We start from the raw sequence: 20,863 nt of genomic DNA on the forward strand, positions 1-20,863 counted from the left end.
TTTGCTCTCGTTATTTCTCAATGAATAATGAAAGACATAAACAGCTTAAGTGTTTCTTGCAGTGTGTCAAGTCAACAGTCTTAAGTCTAAAATTGTAGAAAAAAATATGTATTGGATGTGAGAAATAAAGTTCATTTTAATACATCCAATGTTTCCAGTAAGTCTAAAAATGTTGATGCACAGTGGTGTTTTGAGTATTGACGATGGCATTGGCACGGACATGTTTTAAGATGAGCAGCTGGAGAGAGTTTGGATAGGCCACTGCCACGCCCCCTTTTTACTCAACTGGCAAAAACACACACTTCACATACACACACTTAACCTCCATGCCAACTTTCAGCCTCCCAGGACGAAAACTGGCCACCAAAGAGTGGGGACGGACAGACGAGCTATAAAGCTGCTAGTCGCAGCTAAAAGTACACAAAGCAGGTTGACGGCACCAGCTGTGTAACTAAATGCTCTTCACCTCCATTAAAGAGTAAGATGACTTGGAGACTAATATTTCCACTGCCATCTTCCTGCAACAACTCACCCCTCCTGAGATTTCAGAGCAAGACTTGTGTTTGTGGTTCAACAAAAATGATCTTACTCTAACAAAAAGGTCTATTTCTGTAGGGATCCTTTCCATACTGTTGTCAGACACTTAAAATAATCTGAACCTGTCGGTGGCAAAAACAAGCACTTAGCAGCTCATTTCACAGCTGTCAGCTGAGGCAATCTACTGGACCAAAACTTTTTGGACCTATTCGTCATTTAGACCTGAAAATATGTTTTAAAAAAGAAAATAGGGCCCAGGTTTAAAAGACCCTTTAAGGGAAGAACTGCCGCTGTAACATAATGGTCATTAAACAGGCTCCATAGCATGGAAACAGGACTGTGACTGGAATAGTTTGGTCAGCAAGTAGTAGACCCAGAACATAATATCAGTGTTATCGTTCTGGCAGTCACTGTGAACAATGTCGATGGGTTATCAGACAAACTGCAGATTATTGTCAGAGGGCCATACCAGTCAATGTTGCTTGTTTTTAAACAATTTATTACAAATAAAGTGAACTTGACATGCTGTGTTTTAGATGTTTGGGTCCTACCCTACAATTTGAATTTGACAACTAACAACAAAAGTGAGAAATTGTGAGTTGGTCAGGTATGAAACACAAATTTGACTCTTGTGGATCAAGACTCCAGATTGGAAACATTTTAACAGCATTTGGACCAACTGTGTAACTTGAAAAGTAAATGTTCATCACCTGAAAGTACACACCTACAACCACCATGCTGGCTGCGTCTAATGTGAGTGGCACTTGTATTTGAGAGGAATCACAAAAGCAATCATTCTGACAGCTTGAGTGGTCGTCTAAAGTCTTCTAAATCATTTGAAATCGCTGTTGAGATCTGGGGAAATGTTTTCTCTCAGGTCAGTATAAACAATCACAGGTACTGGGGGATACACAGTTATCGCCTTGACACAGGACTCCATCCTCACTGAGTTTTATTCCAGCAGAGAGCAGCACGAGACAAGAAATGTAAGTTTCCTTCCAAACCTCAACTTGTTTCATACTTCTAAAAGGACTGTAGGCAGAAAAGGAAACTCTGAACTACATCTAGTACATCTAGGGTCCAGTGAGCTGTTAATTCTTCCACAATGTGTTGTACTGTAATTTGAAAAAAGAAAAGCATAAAAGGACAATTCTGCATCTGATTCCCTCTCTCTTTAGTAATTCAGCCACTTTGACGATGAGATCATAACAGCTTTCAGCTATTTTCCATTACTGACTTGACTGACAGCGACCTCATGTATATCCTCACTCCAACAGGGAACATTTTTATTAGTTTATTAGTTTTATAGTTATCTCTGCACAAGTTTCCGAGTGTTCTCAAAGTTGTGAAACAGCGCCCCCCTTTGAATACAACGTGTGCTGAATGCCAGTTTGTGTGGTGACAGAGGGTATTGCTGCGCACAGGTGCGACGCTGAGGGAATCGTGTCGTGCCCGCTGAAGGGAAGCCAGGTGAAGTTGACTAACTTTCTTTGACTAAAAGTTGTCAGTATCATCATAGTTATGCTGCTGAATGGTCTGGAAAGCAGCTGCAGTATGGTTTCACTAAAATTAAACTATAAAAAGTTAGCAACATCAAATGAAACACATGGTACAGTTAGCTAATTTTGTAGTTTTTCTAATGCTAACAGCTATTGTTTGTAAGACTAAGCTAGTGAAAAATGGAGGGCAGGCGATAAAGGAGTTTTAAGTTAACGCTAAATTAACCATACCAGTGGTTTTACATGTTTTAGACCATTAGTTACACATATTTTACATTTTTACCAACCTTTTTTTGCAAACCCTGAGTTATTTTGATTTTTGGATGTATTTTTCCTACTGGTTCAGCCGGACGTTTGTCTCAAATGCCATCATCATCATCATCATCATGATCATCATTTGGATATTAGTTGAAACACGGCTGCCTTTAAACCATACCATCTAAATTAGGTGGCAAAATCTCAAATGTATACATGATTTGTAATTAAGAAGCTAGCATGTCCTGTAAAATACTGACAGTGTCTTTTAAATCAGGACACATGTAAACAGGAGACACCTGGCAAAATATCAGTGGAGCTCTCTATTGTAATAGACCTGAAGTCCACTGAAATTATTTGACATGGTTATTCAACACTCTGCTGCCCTTGAACTTGCTGTGTCATTGTGTGCAGCCTACATACAGACACAATAAGCACAGCACTCTAGGACTGGGAACCCACCCGTTTCTGGCATTCACTTCTCCTAAAGTTTGTTAACAGAAAAATGCTGAAGGTGAACTTCTCAGGGATTAGGGCTGCACGATATGGCAAAACAATCACATTGCGATTATTTAGACAGATACTATGGTTGCGATATGATTCACGATTAGTGGGAATGATCATTTGTGCATCACAATTAATATTTTCACTGAAAAAACTATTAAAATCACGATGATGTGACATTTGCTGGGGTCTGTACCAAACAAACATGTTTTCTTACATCTGGAGAACAAGATTTTTGGGCCGGGGAATCTCTGCAGCGCTACAGTACTGCATTATAAGGCTGTTTTGTCACACATTTTACCTTTATCAAAAAAATGCCAGCTCCTGCGATTTAGATATTGCACTTAACCATATTGCAATAATATTTCGATTGATTGTGCAGCCCTATCAGCGATCTATCAGGAGGGGGAAAGTTGATGTCAGGCGTACAGTAACAAAAATCTGATTTAATCTGACTTTGTACTGGAGATATCCATTAACGTGAATGCAGCCTTTTGCAAAATCAAAGATGGTGCATAATTTCTTTCTCTCTGCTCTGCATCACTGAGCGCAGAGCTGCGACTGATGCGCTGGAAACTTTATTACAACAATACTGTTGTTGGATTGTGGTTGCAAGTGGATTTTGTACTTACAGATCTTGGAGTAGGGGCGTGTTACCTCACACTGTCTGCACCATCTGGCTTTCAAAGAATGAGCGAGCAGATGAAATAGAGGTCAAAGTGGGAATAACGGGGGCGGGGGTTAAAGTGGTCATTTAGGCTAAGCACAGTGTGGAGGCGATGGTCCGGTGGTGTGTGAGAGTGGTCTCAGGGCATCTTTAACCTCACACAGCCTCAGTGATAGCTGTCATCAACTGCTGCTTTACTGCTTTGTTCCCACACATTCTCCCTCTTTTTTTCCCTACAGGTGAGTAGCCGAGCAGACGAGAAGTATGTCATCATCATCGTCTTCATCGCCTCCCCTCTTCTTTCAGTCCCTCGCTTTTCCCCAGAAGGCCTGGTTCGACTGTGCACCGAGGTATGTGAATATTTGCTTCACCTCCCATTTGCGTCCACTGAAAACCACTCAAAGGGCAAGAGTTGCTCTTACCCTGTTCAGTTCGCTGAAGTGTGAGCTGTTCATTTGCACGTCCAGCCAATAGAAACTCTGCCGTGGGCTTGTTGCTCACTGAAAGAGAATCCAGATTGGACATGTCTATAGTGTCTGATCATGCAGTTTTATAGAATAATGCTCAGAAAAAAATAAACTAAAGGAAAAATAGACGCAGCAAAGCCTGTTGCCATTCTAAAGCATGATGGAGATTATGATTTAACTCTTGTAGGAGATGCTTGCAACACTAGGTAATGGGTAACCAGCTCTCCCCTCCTCAGCAGTCTCTCTTCCCCCCCTCTTTCTCAAGTGAAATGACAGACTTTAGTGAGTGCTCTGCTGTTCAGCCTTTTATTTGCACTTCCCGTTTATGGACAAATTACTAACCGTTAGCTGCCGCAGACCTGTCTGGCGTGAGAAAAACTCTGACAAGAAGCAAACCCACTCAGAGAAGAATGATGCTTGGATTATTTGTTTTTTAAACAAGGCTAAAAGGGCATATTGAAGTATGCGAGAATGATATGTAACAAGGCTAAATGTCAACAGCCACGCACGGCTCTGTGAGGCTCTAATGCTCATTACACCATAAAACAAAATTGTTGGATGGATAAAGATGCTATTCTTAGGTCCTTAACCATTAATGGGGCAAAAAAATGTAAAGTTAGCGTGTTCATATGCTATCAAGCATCAAACTCAAAGCCTAGCTATGCCATGAGCCATGCAACATTATCATGTAAGCAATGCTACAGCCTAAGGTTGGTGTCAGCATGTTAACATGTTAGCATTTTGCTCCAGCATTGGCCTGTTGCATGCTAACATGTGCTGTACCAGCAGAAGGACTGAACGGCATTGCTATCCCTAGAGCTACGTGTGGCTACCCGCCCCCCACCTTTGCAGGCTAAATGCTTAATTGGAGCTGTATCAGGAAAGCACATCCCACCCACCATACAAGGTTGTTTTTAGTTGCTGAGTTAATTGGCAACTTGATGACAAAAGTCCATTTGATATCTCTGCAATTCAAAGCGAAGTTGTTTTTTTTTCTATTGGTCTATTTGAGTATCTGTGTAACACACACACAGACACAGAGCATCTTCTTTTGGAGCCAAACTCTTCATCTCAATTAAATGCTAAACATGCGTGGTGTTTCTCAGTCTGTGGCAGGGAGCGCCGGCAAGTTGCAGCTCGCCAAACACAATGATCTTAACATGAAGGGATGGAAGCCCCTCACACTCCCCCCCGAACCCCCTCACCTGGCCCCCTGCATACCTTTGACACACACACACACACACACACACACACACACACATTAACACAGACAGACAAAGAACCCTGTTTCAGCCTTGAGACAAGGGACAGGGAGGCAATATAGTCCTAATGCAGAACATCCATGTAAGAATATATCCTTATGTATAGACTTTTATTGCATTTATGTTACTATATAGTTCTATACTTTGTGTTCCATCAGCAGGTTGTGTTAGTCAGTGAAGCAGCTTTGTTTACTGGATGAAGTCTAAACAGAAGTCTATGTCACTGATTATTGCATCACAGCACTGATCCTGCTGCTCCTGTTCTTTGCATGTAGTGTAGTAGGAAGCAGAAGTCGCAACCAGGGCTGCATGTTGAGACCAGTGTATGAGTGCAGTTCCTGTAAAGGCCACTAGGTGTCAGCTAAAACAAAACTACATTTAAGTGAACAGGTGAACTCCTTACTTGTAATAAACACAATGTAAATCATGTAAATCATTCATAAACTGAGCATTAAATCTTTTTTTTATTTGATCCCACAGTTATATATTATCTTACAGTTTCTCTGAATGTCCTGCCTTGTTTTTGTCCAGCTCTCTGAATGTACAGCCTGATGTCCATCCTTCACTTTTTACATTTTACCATATCTCTCATTTCCCCTCCTCGCCTTACTCCTCTCTTCCTGTCTTTTGTCGTGCCTCTCTCTTTCTCTTCCCCTCTCTATCTTTTCATCTCTCTCGCTCATCCTTTTGTCTGTCTCCAGAAGCAGCCCTGCTCGTCTCTGTGTCTCTTTGTCCGCTTTCAGACGCCAGCAGACTTCAAAGTAGGCGAGCTCCATGAAGGGAAAGGAGGTGAAAGAGACACTGGTGAGAGAGGGAGAGAAAGAGATGGAAGGAAAGCAGACTGGATGGGGAGAGTGAATGGGTCCAAGAGAGGGAGGCGGCTGCAGATTAAAGCGAAATGAATCCTCATTTATACCTGTGGTGACACTGTACCACTGTAACTGCACAAAAACATTATTAACATCAATTATCTAAAACTTAAAAACATTTTAGGAAAGTAATATTGGGAAATTGCAACAAAGATAATATCACTAATAACATTACCTATTGCTCTTTTCCAAACACAAGTTGTTTACATGCAGGCGATAAACATGCAGCTTAAATTAGGACTGGAACAAACAGTCGACTAATTGATTAGTCAATTAACATACAATTAACAATATTTATATTTCATTAAGAGTTCTAGTAATGTATCAGGTATTTATTTAGAAATATTAAGATACTGTATATTATTATATGAATTATATAAGTATTCATGTTTTATAATCATTGTAAATTGAAAATCTTGGTCTGTTGGTCAGACAAAACAAGCAATCAAACGTGTCACCTTGAGCTCTAAAAAACTGTATTGTGCATTTTTCACTGTTTTCTGACATTTTGTAGACCAAACTAATTGATTAATTGTCAAAATAAATGACAGATTGATCAATAATGAAAATAATCATTAGCTGCTACCCTAATTTAAATGATGTAAAGGACGTTTGACAAAAATGCGGCCTCAAGGCCTTTTCAGACCAAACGCGAATAATCGGTGCAAATAAATCGCATGTGAACTTAAAAATTCAAGCCCATCTATCTCTATGAGCCCATCCACACCGAGTCCGAAACTTTCGTATTTCGCCGTGCGATTTTGTTTTTTTTCCACAGCTGTTTTGATTTCAGCGAATTCCAGATGCCGACAAAAACGAGCCAGCCAATAAAATCATGACTTTTGCTCACGCCATCAATAGATTCGGACGTTAATGTCATAATTCCATTCCCACTCATCAAGAAGGGTATTGATCAGTTGATCCATTTGGTCTCACAGCATAGTGCTCTGTTTGAGAAAAAACATAAAGATTGCAAAGACAACGGACTCAAAGACAACATCTGGGAAAGTATAGCGGTTGAACTGGCTTGTGACGGTGAGTAGCCTGCAAAAGAGGGTTAAATGTACTTCGTTGTCAAGGTAACGCTAAGTCTTGTACTAGTAGATGATACTTTGTCTCTTGTAATTTTTTGAGCCAAAAGATACATAGAAAGTCGTCGTCGATACTGCTGCTGCTTGAAGACTCGATGAATTGATGTGCTGATGCAAAGCTTTAATTTTCGTTGGAATCCACGGAACGCGAATATTCGTATCAGACTTGGTGTGAAAGGTTTGAGCTCGAAAAATCGTCAGCGGATATTCCGCATTTTCGTGTTGTCATTTCGTCCCCGGTGTGAAAAGGCCTTTAGACGTGATTTTAAAGACAACACAGATTACACATATAATTCACTGAAAACTGTGGTCTAGCATCTTTGTCACACTCTATTAAAACGCTGTCTAAAGGAATGGTTTGACATTTTGGGAAATACGCACATTTTCTTTCTTCTTGTACAGTAAATATGAAGCTACTGCCAGCAGCCTGTTAGCTTAGCTTAGCACAAAGACTGGAAATGGGGAAACAGCAAGAGACTCAAGGAAGTGACTGCCCGGCCAAGTAATAGTGCGGCACATAGCCCCCCCATATAAAAACAACAATGTGTCACTTTTAGGCAACTTTTTTTGTACAGATTAAACAACGAGATATAACAAGTTGATTGGTGAGCTTTAGAGGTGCTGGTAGGTGGATGTCGTCACTTGTGGACGGAGCTAGGCTAGCTGTTTCCCCCTGTTTCCAGGCTTTGTGCTGAGCTAAGCTAACCGGCTGCTGGCTGTAGCCAGACAGCTATGAGAGTGGTATTGATCTTCTCATCTAACTCTCGGCAAGAAATGTTTAACTATTCCTTTGAAATTGATTGATTTAGTTGTTTTTTTTAATTATTATTATTACAGAGCATTACCAGTAGTTGGATAAAACACGTGACAGTTTATTCTGAGGGTAGAGAAAAGCTCACGGAGCTCTGAGGAGCAATCTTCCCATTAGATTTGGATAATTCTTTTATACAAGTGAACATGTGGGCCCGATGGTGGCACTTGAGGAAAAGTCAGGGGGTCACCAGATATCTTACTCTGGTGTGAAGTGTTGGATGGACGATTTGGACTGGCTGACCCACAGGCATCAGTAACACCAGGCTCTGATCCTTTCTTTAGGGCATCAAAAGCAAAACCCGTGAGGAACAAAAGAGAGAGTTCGGGAGAGGGCCCACCAGGAGTGTGTGTGGTTTGAAGTATCTTGTTGAAGGAGACAAAGAGAAGGGCATGTAGGTACCTGCCTCACACACACACACACACACTTTAATCCACTGTCAACCCCAAACATCCCCTCCCCGGCCCACAGCACTTCAAACATATCCGCCCACAGCACCGCGTGTGACATTTGTGTGTGTGTGTGTCTCAAAGTCCTATCTGATCCAAAATGGGAGGCAGAGCATCTGAGGAATGCTAGGAATAGACAAACAGTATTTACTCAATACTGTTATCATCTGAATTTACTGAAGTTATGGCTGCAAGAGAGGGTAACATGAATTGTGTTCAGTGTGTAGCATGTGATGATAAGAGCATTGAGAAAACCTTTGACTAGGGCTGCAGCTATCGATTATTTTAGTAATCTGCCTATTCCATCGATTAATCAGATAAGAAATACTTTTGCTTTATTAAAGAGCAATAGTAAATATACAAAAGAGAAAATAAGACAGGTCTCTTAAAATGAACAGCTAATTTGTTTAATTTTTAGAAAAATCTGCATTTTCATTGCTTAATTTGCATACAATAATATTATATGTCAAAACTAAACCCGTTTAGTGCATTTACGTGGCATATTACGTTCTGGGTTTTAAAGAAAACATGTTCTGAAATGCAAAAACAAACACCTTTTGCTTTAAGTTTCAACCTAACGACAGCTCCGGCATAACGTAAGCCTTTACTGTCTTCTTTGTGGCATTTGTAGGAGGCAAAAATGAGTGGACAGGAACTGTGACTATCACAATAATAATAACATGAATGAAGCTCAGGCTTTTACAAATTGACTGCAGCATTTTATTTTCTGTGATTAATATCTTGAACAAAAGCTAGCTACCTTAAGGACGTCATAACTAGCCACCAGATTGATTTACGTTGTTAACTAGCCATTACATATGGTCAGAATTAACGTAGCCTACATTCTTTACTAGCCTTCATATTCCTTGTGTCAGGTCCGCTTTGTGGACTGGATGTATAGATGCTGAAGCATGGACATGCAAATAATTTGCATCGATGACTTCGTTTGAGCCCTAGTTTTGACTGAAGGCTCAGCTTACACTGACACTAATGTGGACCAATTTGAAAACACTGTTTACTTGTCAAATTGGATTCTATTCACACTAAGCCAGCTAAATATTAAAACACACTCTGGCCTTCCTTCCACACAAGGCCACTTAGACCAACATTAGCCCTGTGAAAAAATGCACCCTCATTCTTCATCATCCGGCAAGGCACTGTGTTGGCCAATGAAATATGTGTGCACATTCCTGGTAGATTATTTTGTAACACTGTATTTCTACTGTTAAAATATGAAATAATTGTCATTGTGATAACTTTCCAGAGTTGTATAATCCTGTCTCATAGTATTATAAACCTCTTCCACCTTCAAACGCATTAATCTGTTACTCCAACCGGACTTCCTTCTGCCCCCACCAATGCAGCCCTTTGCATTTTTTAACGCAGTTTTCAGTTTAAACACCCACTAAGCCAACAGTTTTTATACCCCAAAACTGAGCTTTTCAAAAACAGGAGTGGATAAAAACAGTCTTGTGTTTTAGTCTGAATGCTGAAAATCAAGGTTTTCAAGAACAATGATATAAACTGGCTCAAACATGTCAGATGTGGCAGTGAAAACAAAAAAATATATACAATATATACTCAATATAGCTGATCGCACAGTACAGGTGTTTTTATTAATCTGTATTTATTTTGTTGGATGACTGTGATCAGTAATTAGCCCCCCCCCCATTTGTGGCACAAAGATTTGTTTTATTTGAAGATAAAACAAGTGAGGACAGCAAAAAAAATAAATAAAAAAACAGTTTATTAGCATTCAAGAGCACTTTTGCAGATCAAAACCAGTCTGTCTCATATGTTCTGAGACTGTGGCGATTATTAAAAGCAGCAAAGTGACGCGCCACTACGAGACAAAGCACAGAGCATCTTTTGAGCAGGTTAACAAGGGGAACGGATTTTTGGTCATTTTGCTAACAAGGGGGATGGCGTCCCCCCTCAAATTACCTACTGACTGTGATAATAAAATATCAATTTGATCAAAGTCTTAAAGCGCAGGAGTTATTGTTCACCTGGTTAACAGGGAGCATTTATGAGTCATGATCAGATCCCTGTTTTACAGTCACTCGGTTGCGAATGAAACAGAAACAACAACTAAAATGTAAGTTCAGCTACATTCCAGCACAGTAGAAGTTAAGAATGAAAGCAGGAGGCGACAAAAAGGAGATTTAAACTGCAGAGACTCAGCTGAGTAACCGGGCTGTGTGTTCCACTCCCGTCGACACCAAATGATAGCTGTTCGTAATAAAGCAATTAGTTTTTTAAAAGTGGAGGAAGAAGAAGAAATTTTGTATTTGTTTGTATTGTTCTGGTGTTTCAGGGTGGACGAAAAAGTTTTCAACCTCAAAGTGCAGTGCATTCAGGTGCTCCTTATAAAAAACTTTGAAGTTTAACACCAGAAGTCGCCCACAAACTGCCAACAAAGTGTAAATACCAGTCATAAACTGGGACAAGTTTGATGATACGAAGTCGCTGGTGACATTTAAAACCACTGAGTAGAATTAGAAAATTGTGCACTTTGGCGCCCCCTATCGTAGTATCAAAGAAGACAGTGGAACCAAGAGTTTACACCTGGCTTCCATTATTTACCTCCTGCAGTAGCTTTTTGATTGCTCTAGTTCAAGTAAGAATATTTACGGATGAAACTTTTGATTAATACTTACATTTTCTGTTGCACCAGGTCCATGTTTTTACATTTGCTTTACTGTGATATGTGGTAGGTTTGTTTTTAAAGTGTAAACTCGCCACACTTGTAAAGGTTGGCTTTCATATTTTATATTATATTATTATAAATATTTAGCAGTTATCGACCACCTGAATGTAAATACCTGGTAAATATGATTTGGTCATGTCATAACTTGTGACTTTACGCGTTGAGGATTCACCTCAGTGCCATATTAAAAAGTTGACCCTCGCGCAATGGATTATGGGATACTGAGGGCTGTGTGTGTGTGTGTGTGTGTGTGTGTGTGTGTGTGGACCAGCAGGGGGTAAGTGGGTTCAATTAATGGAGCAGTTGGCAGTTGCCACGACAACAAGTGGCCTATCCCTCACTTCTCCTTTGGTCTCCTTGGTAACCAGGAAGTAGATTAGTTATAGAGTTCAGGAAGAAAGGCGGAAAGAATGACAGGATTAGTGTGGTGAAACTACAAGCCCTCTTTCTTCTTCTCTCTTTATTTTTCTGTCTTCTCATACTTTTTCCTCTTTCCGAGGTTTTGTCTTTACTCCTTTTTCTTTTCTCTGTTGGAAGATGACAGCCAGGACTCCATTTCAAAGCTCTCCATTCCTCTTTGCTGCTCGTCTGTTTCCTTAAGCATTTGTTGATCACTCACTCTCCTATATATTATTCTGAGTCTCCCACTACTCTCTTTGTCTTACATGTTGGTCAGCAGGCCACCCTCATGTATCTCAATGCATATACATGTTCTCACAAGTTCATGTTAACCAGATGAAGGCAGAACTCTGATTATTAAAACTTGACTAACTATATAATTATAACTGTCATGAAGGTTAAGTTTGCTTGCATTAAGTCTATATTTCACTAAATATTGAAATATGTTTATTTGCTGGATTACCACTCATGTCTGCACATTACAGAGTGACAGAGCTAGAGCCTTAGCTTAGCATAGCATAAAGACTGGAAGCAGGTGGAAACAGCTAGCCTAGCTCTGTCCAAAGTTTTAAAAATACGCTCACCATTAAAATCTATCTTGTTTATTTAATTTGAACACAAACAAGAATATAAAAACAACAATTGGGGGTTTTAGGAGGAGTTACATGCTGGAACTATTTCTTGACGAACAACAGTTTATCCATTTATTTTGACTGATGCTCCTGTATCCAACGTCTCAGCTAACTCTCGGAAAGAAGGCAAATAAGCGTATTTCCCAAAATGTTGAACTATTCCTTTAACCTAACTCAAGTAACAGATGGTTCAACATTAAGATTGCTTTACTCATGAATACTGAATATTGCTCTTGGCATTAATGCAACTTAGTCTTGTTTTCATCTGTGTTGTGTGTCTACACCACAAAGGTAACAGTGTGTTGTGTTGTGGACGAGGATGAGTGAACTTCTCAAAAAATCTTGCGTATGATTTTCATGTGATAAATCTTTGCAGAGTTGTCTTCAGCTCTTTATGTGACCACTTGTTCTGTATTTTACTCATGGGCAGTTGTCTGTCAGCAGAAAGATATGTCAGCAACAGAACCTGTATTGTGTGATTGGTTTTACTAACACTCAAAGAAGACAGGACTCTCACCCACATTACGACACAGGTCAAGTTCACTGTGTGACCTTTGTGTTACAGATACAAAGCACAGACAGAAACAAGACTAAGCTGTATTTATGCCAAGTGATGCAATGTTGATGAGGATAGCCATTTAAATGTTGAACCTAGCTCTGTTAGTTGAGTTAGGTTAAAGGAAAATGCACTTATTTGCATTCTTTCTGAGAGTTAGATGAGAAAATTGATACCACTCTTATGTCTGGAGCAAGCACTGGGAGATGATTAGCTTAACTTAGCATAAACACTAAAAGCAGGGAGAGAAACGGCTAGCCTGGCTCAAAAATATGCCCACCAACACCTCCATAGCTCACCTCTTATTAACACTGACCTGTCTTCTCTGAGTATAAGAGTATAAACCACAAGAGACCAAGCCCAGTATCTGTTCATGCTAGTCAAATCTGTTTATCCATCCAGCCACACCCCCACACCCCCGACCAGATGGTGGCGCTAAGTAGCACTTTATTTACGGACCACCATTTTAACTAAAAGATGATTTAGTTTCAGTGTGAGTGATGCTGATTTAATGCAGCTGCTTTTACTTTCCACTGTGCTATTTCAACATCAGACTGCTCCATGTACGTCTCTTAAAATGTCTCCTCCCTCTGATCCTTTTCTGCTGCTGTATAAAGTTTTCCTGCCTGGAGAAACTTTCTTGTAGGTTAAGAGGAGGTGCTGGTTTTCAGGAAAGTTCAGCAAATCGGAGTAGGGCTGAAATTATTTGTCAATTAATCGATTAGTCGAACCAACAACTTGGTTCCAGCTTCTCAAATATGAAAATTTGCTGCTTTTTTCTGTTTTAGATCATTATAAACTGAATATCTTTATGTTCTGGACTGTTGGTTGGACGTTTGAAACATTTTCTGACATTTTGTAGACTAAATGAAATAATGATAATTGATTAATCGATAATGAAAATTGTTGCAGCCCTAAACTAGAGCACACTAACCACAGACTGTCTTCAGTGCGACCTGTGAGCCTGTGGAATGTTCTAGTGTGTCAGTGAATGAAGCTCTGCTGCATTAACACACTGCCTCGAGACTCCTTTAAACTACAGGAGGTCACTGACCCCTGCCCGTGTGTGTGTGTGTGTGTGTGTGTGTGTGTGTGTGTGTGTGTGTGAGAGAGGCAGGCAGCAGTCCACAGGTCAGAGTTCAGCATGGAGGAAGTAGATGTGTGATGTTTCTGGACTCTGGACAGTGTAGACAACGCACAAACACGGCAACAATTTCCCCTCCCAGGTAGCTTAACTTTCTGTCTAATTTATTTTTTTTTCTCTGCTTCCCTGCAGGTCCACCAGTAAAGGATTTGTTTCTGATATAAACATCCTTACAAACCAAAAGACCTATAAATATTACTTTGACTCACCTGAGCAGCTGTTATCTGTGCGTGTGTGTGTGTGTGTGTGTGGCTGGCAGAGAAACTCTTTCATCTTCTAAAGTACTTCCTGAAGCTTGATTAGATGGCAGGGCTCCAGAGTCCACGAGGAAACACGCACACACACACACACACACACACACAGCTGCTCAGGTGTTCCTTAGAGGTGTATAAGCTTTAGCCCAAATACTAGAGTCTGTGTATGCAGTGGGATGTCTTTGGGGGGGGGGGTATTTTCCAAAACTCAAACCTGAAGTGATTTCTGATACTCTGACTTGAAATAATCTCCACTTACTGTAATTGTACGATTCCTCATTCACTTTTTAATTAATATTATACACTTATATTCACTGTTGTACAAGTTACACACATTTTATTGCATCCTGTAACAAATGCTTCATTCTAAAATTTTACCATTCTGTGATTTTCAATCGATTCAAGAGGTTTCTTTTGACCTTTTTTAATTCTTTGATTCAACAATCTCCAGAAAATGTGCCTAAACTTGTTGCATTTTGCTGTGAGTAACATTGTGTTTGTTTCATTACTGACCTCTGCACATTCGAGTCTACAGCCATGCTAACGGCTCTCTGAGACTGTACTCGCAATGAAAATGCTAACATGTTGATGCTAAGCAGGTATAATACTTAACCATGATCAACATCTCAGTTTAGCGTGTCAGCATGCTAAAATTAGCTTATTAGCACTAAACACACAGTATAGCTGAGGCTGATGGGGATGTCATTAGTTTTGTCATGTTTAGTCAGTCTGTAATATTCAAGATATTCTAGAAGTTTCTTGTGATGATGTTTTGTAATTTACCATTTTTGTGTACGCCAGCTTTTCCTCCTCCTGCCTCATCATCTAGTCTTAATTCAGGTTTAAAATGTCTACATTTCTCAGAATACCTTGATTCAGCCACCCCTAGAAAATATGCCTGGACTTGTTGTATTTTGCTGTGAGTAACACTGTTTTTGTTTCACTTCAGATGTGGGAATTAAAAGGCGGAAAATGTGTCATTACTGACCTTGGCACATTCGAGCTACCAAGGTGAAAAAACGCCTGTGATGAAGTTTTCGTTTGGCTGCTCATGACCACCAAACAGACGCCGCGCCTCTGAAGACACTGTGTCCTCACCCTTTAATCCATCCTTGATGTTTGGCCAGTTCTCTACTGGAGGAAGAAACAGACACCAAACAGGAAAATGGACTTAGAAGTGCATCGTACATCACAAACAACTGTTTTTAAAAGGTCCTTTAGTGTTACCTGAGTAACAAGTCAGCTCTTCAACAGCCACCTTTACACATCTACAGATATGCTCTAGAAAAAGAGAAAGAAATTGAGAGAGAAGAACTTATTCAGAAGGACGACAGGCGGCGTTTTCAAACTGAAGACTGAGTAAAAGAGGATTATTCTTGTCTCTTTCTTAGAGGAAAGACGGAGCCTTTTCTTCTGTGACACGAACCATTTCAAGTTAAAGAGAGTGTGTGTCGAGATGGAATACTGAGTGGACACACTGTCTCTCTCTCTCTCTCTCTGTCTGACTGTCACGCACTTACATTGAGCCACACACCCACCGGCAGCAGCAGCAGCAGCAGCAGCAGGAGGACAGAGGTCTGTATGGGACGGTCTGACAGCTCCCAGGGAGAGAGACGAGATTACAGAGCGACATGGAGAGAGGGGACCGATTATAAGCACAGAAGAAGAATGATAGGCCGCCCACTGTCTCCAAATGTTTAAACAACAAACACAGACACACACACATTCATATACACAAAACCAGAATCTCCTAAACAAACTTTACTGTGTAGCTGTGGTGCTAACAAACTGTCAGCATAACCAGGAAGAAAAATACTGTAAGTGTAATGCTACATGCAGGTTTTCCCCTACCGACAGAAGTACACAGGCCAAATCACTATACACAACATGATATTTATTTGACAAAATAATCTTGACTCAAGGTACATTCGCTAGCTTTTTTGAGCGCTTTCAACCACATCTCACAGTCTTCATTAGCAAATGGAGTTTGCTCAACCCAGTTGTCATCACGTGACTTAACTATTTAACTTTGGTGACATAATAACAGGTGGTTGTTATATATGTACATATATCCGCTGGGCTGATGTTGAACAAAATGTAATACTTAGGTCATGTGACGATAACTGAGTCAATATTTTCTGATAAGGACCTTGAGATGTGTTTGAAAGCTCTGGAAAAAGCTAGTAAGTAAACTTTGAGTTAAGATTACTTTGTCAAACTACTATTCTCTAAGGTCAAGAATTAATTTCTATGCGCAACATTTATTAATATCCAAGCAAAAATGACTAAAATGGCAAATGATTGCAAATAATTGGCTCTCAATTGGCAAATCGGTCTACAATTCTTCACTTTATCACATGGATCTAATTAAAACACAGACATTGATTTCCCAATTATCCTCAAACACATCAAACCCACTTTAAATTCTTAAGTGCTGTGAGTTTTATATTCTGGATCTTCAAAGTGTAAAAGCAAGAACAATAAGAAAAAGTACCATAATCATAAATCAAAGTTTCTAAAACCACAGATGACTGCATAAATCAAATTCAAACCGTAATGTTATTCTTCATTTTCCTTGGTGCTTATGGGCTTGAGAATGGTGTGTGTGTGTGTGTGTGTGTGTGTGTGTGTGTGTGTGTGTGTGTGTGTGTGTGTGTGTGTGTGTTGTGTGTGTTGAGAGCACCTGTCTGTGTGTTTTTATTTGCTTGTGTGTTGCAGGGACAGCCTGGATGCCCATTCTCTGTGTGTTTGTGTGGCTTGATTCCCCATTTGTTGTTTTGCCACTTGGTGGGTGGGATGCAGGAGTGTGAAATTAATGAGAGTCAAGGGCAAAAAAGAAACAAGGAGAGAAAGAAATGTATTTATTTAACACTCATAAGATGGAGTGATGGGGAGGACAAAACAGGAGGAAGAAGAAAGGAAATGGAACAGTAGGCCAAAGGAAGGAAAAGATAAGGGAAGAAGGAGGGTTAAGGGAGGAGGCACCTCAGGGAAGGAAAGAAAGGAGACTAAAGAAGGAAGGAAAAGGGGAGGAATGAGAGAGAAAAGGGAGGAAGGAAGTGGGTAAGGAAAGGGAGAAATAAATTCCCAAAAACCATTAAAAAATGAAATGAACTGTATATCAAATTAACCAGTGAATCCAAACTCTCCATTTAAAATGCCATTCATTTAAGCCAATTAATGAACCGTGATGATTAAAGAGAATGATGTAACCAAACACTAAGCATTGATAGAAGCTGTGCCCTCCTCCCTGCAACCACTGGGGACGGGCCAACACAGAGAGGGGGAGGTGAGTTGGAGTAGGTGCCTGGTGGAGCGACACAGAGAGAGAGAGGACAGAAACCTCGACGCACCGCTCTCCAGGACTGCACACTAACTTCCCTTCCTTCCTCTGCTGTAGTTTGCAACGCATTTCCCTCCAAATGCTTGTGTCCTACAGAAGTTAACGGCTCATCTCTCTTTACACTCAGATTCATTTATTCCTCAAGCTTTTTTGCTCGGAGCGGACCGCGCGAACAGGTGGAGATGATGGTGAGCGGACCGGCGCCGCTCGGCGCTGCGCTCTCCCCGGCCCGGCGCACCCAGACGCGGGTCGCGCTGCTGCTGTGGCCGCTGTTCGTGACCTGCTGCCACTTGGTGTCGGCGCAGGAGCTTTCCATCAACGGGGTGAACGGATACAGCCTGCACCCGCCCTACTTCAACCTGGCCGAGGGCACCAAGATCACCGCCTCTGCGACCTGCGGGGAGGAAGACACCGGCAGGACCGTGCAAGACCTGTACTGCAAGCTGGTCGGAGGCCCGGTGTCCGGAGACCCGAGCCAGACCATCCAGGTGAGCGGGACAAAGCTTTATGAAACTTATGTTGCTCAGCAGTGAGTCAGTGACTTTCCTGAACCTAATGGAGATTTTATTTCCTAACATACTCCTTAACATACAGCACAGGGTTAATTGCAGTTTTACCCCCCATGATAGCTTAATGCTCCATAATATAATACACCTATAGGTTATTGTTCCTCTAGGGACTTGGAGCTCGTGTGCGGTGCTCAGCAGTGAGTTTAAAGTGACCTCATCACGCTGAATTGCATCTGTATCTCTTCCAGTCACGTCACAACACTCCTGTAGTATTTGTATGATATAACAATAGGTGCTCATAATTTCGACCCACATAACTGCAGTAACACTCGTGTAGTATCCCAGTGGTATGTTTGTGGTGCATGGCCAGTGAGAGATTCAGTGTTCATTTTAGCTTAATTGCATTTTTTGCATTGTTAAAATTTTAGTGTATGGTATTCCTGTCGGTCTGAGTGTGTCTGTGGTGCTCAATAGGCTCACAGTGACTGATGTTCCTATAGTACTTCTGTTTGGTAGCATTAAACACTCAGGTTGCATTCCTTTAATATTTGTAGGGACTTATAATGAGCTTATAGCTACGTTTCCTATCTTAATTAATTTGCAGCTATACTATTGCTATATCAGTCTACTTTAAGGACTTAATTGTGTCAGCTTTAGGGTTTGTAATGCCATTTTTATCCCATGAGGTAAAACTATGATATTCACATTTTATAGTACTTTTAAAATGTTCTACACAGTCACTGTTGCTCTTTTCACTGTTGGTGTTTTGCAGCAGTTTCATTCCAGTTTTGTTTTGTTAGACCTTGTGCGGATGCCAGCCCACACACTTCACTGCATTCAGAGCAGAGAGTCGAACAGAGGGCGTCAGCAGTGTGCAGGAATCTCCAACTGCTCTGCCAAGTCATTATTTCATGCGCTGCTTTTTAGGACTTGGCAACGCTTAACACAGGCCACTTATATAAGGACAGGCAACATTTCACTTAGAGTGGACACTGAGGATGAGGATTTCCCATCATGCTTTACGTGTGTTTTATAGATGAGTTTTTAACGTGATGATGAGTTTGTAAAAACCAACAGCAGGCCCATCATGTGTTTGACAAGTTAGCCTCCAGGTATCACTAGTTGACACACAAAGGATTATTGCAGTTTCATGGGTTAACCATTAAAGCAACCCTCTGGGCGATAACAGGCTTATTGCCCCCTTTCTCTCTCTCTCTCTCTCTCTCTCACCTGTTCCCCACATTCCTCGTGGTGACTGACCCGTGTCGTCCAATCAGACCGAGTTTATCCGCTCTGTTACCGCGAGATCATCGAGACAGAGACAGAGTGCTGTTTCCTCTGCTGGTGTTGGTCATTCTTACTGTAAGACAGAAAGGAACAGAGAAATTCTGTCATTTCTAAATCCCGGTGTTATTTTTGTTTAAGCTCATGTTTAGTGTTTGCAAAACAAGTAACATGCATGCTAGTAAGTACCTTTTGAACTGAAATCCGGTCAGACATAACGGTGTAAAGTTGGTGAGGTAAAGATATGAGATTGATCAGTAAAGGTAGAGAATGACCAGCAGACAGATTAAACACAACATGTGCCCTGAGGGGTGTTTGGGGCTTTCAAGTTGTATATTAGAATATCTAATTTAAGCACTACACAGACAAAAACTAATTCCACCTTATATTGGAAGAACAAAAGAAATAATTGTCTATTTTGTTGAGTAATTAGCCTAAATTCAGCTGGTAAATGATCTGCAGTATTTGTGTTGTGAGATTCATTCTCCCCAAATGCAGACGTGATCCCGACCACATTTTACCCACTTCAGCTTCTCCGCACTGAGGATTAGGACGAATATTCTCTCATCTGAGTTTTCATCCGGTCTTTCTCTGATCTGCCTGCTCACAGCAGTTTGGTTGAAGTGGCGACGTTGGTGCATAATTAGCTCAGGAAATCTCCAAAATGAACCCAAGAAATCTGGTCATTAGCTCAAGGAATGGTGCATTATGTGTTCAGGCTAAGAGGTTTAGCCCACTTTGCTGGGCTATTGTGGCTCAGCCCACTTGTTGGGTTACTGCACCCCCTGAACAACACACACACACACACACACACACACACACACACACAAAATAGAAAACAAACACACTTTTCTGTGTTGAGGTTAATCCTGTTTTGATTTGACAGCAAGACGTGAGAGTGTTTTTATTAATTAAAAACAGCAGGAGGAGGACTAGAGGAGTGTGTGTGTGTGTGTGTCGGTCGGTCCACCACTTCTGTCCAGAGTGAAATATCTTGACAACTATTGGATGGATTGCCATGAAATTTGGTACAAACATTTATGTTCCCCTAGGGGTGAATTATAATAACTTGGATTCTTTGACTTTTCATCCGGTCAAAGTTTAATGTTTAATGTCCAACACTTTGGTTTACGACCAAATACCTGCAAAACTAACGACATTCCCATCAGCCTCAGCTGCACTTTGTGTTTACTGTTAATTAGCAAATGTTAGCAAACAAACATGCTAAACTAAGATGGTGAACATGGTAGAAGTTATACCTGCTAAACAGCAGCATATTAGCATTGTCATTGTAAGCATGTTAGCATGTCGATGTTAGCATTTAGCTCAAAGCACTGCTGTGTGTAAGTAAGGAGTCATTTTGCACATTGGTGGCCCCAGATGGCACTAAGAAGTAAATGTTTGTATTTTGAGGTTACCCAGAAATCTTGACACAAATAGCCTACACTACACTAACCTGGGACTTTTGTTTGCCAGCACAATAGATACTGAAAACATATAAAGCACACTTCCAAAATTTTCAAGTAGTGATTTTTTGGTTTTTGCTGTTTATAAAACTGAATTGAAATCATAAATTTAAGGGTGTGTTTTGGCTAATTTGGAGCGCTATGAGAGTAGTTTA

General features: G+C 40.7%; 1 protein-coding gene across 1 annotated transcript in view; it reads left to right on the plus strand.

Annotated features, from left to right (window-relative positions):
* Positions 1-17,404: 17,404 nt before the first annotated feature.
* lama5 (laminin, alpha 5) overlaps positions 17,405-20,863 on the plus strand; it is a 120,516-nt gene continuing 117,057 nt past the window's right edge. The window contains 1 exon segment of the mRNA XM_044210147.1: positions 17,405-17,937. Coding sequence (XP_044066082.1) covers positions 17,632-17,937 — 306 coding nt within the window. The 5' untranslated portion in view covers positions 17,405-17,631.

The sequence above is a fragment of the Siniperca chuatsi genome, linkage group LG10 (genome assembly GCF_020085105.1).
Source record: "Siniperca chuatsi isolate FFG_IHB_CAS linkage group LG10, ASM2008510v1, whole genome shotgun sequence".
Taxonomy (NCBI): Eukaryota; Metazoa; Chordata; class Actinopteri; order Centrarchiformes; family Sinipercidae; genus Siniperca; species Siniperca chuatsi.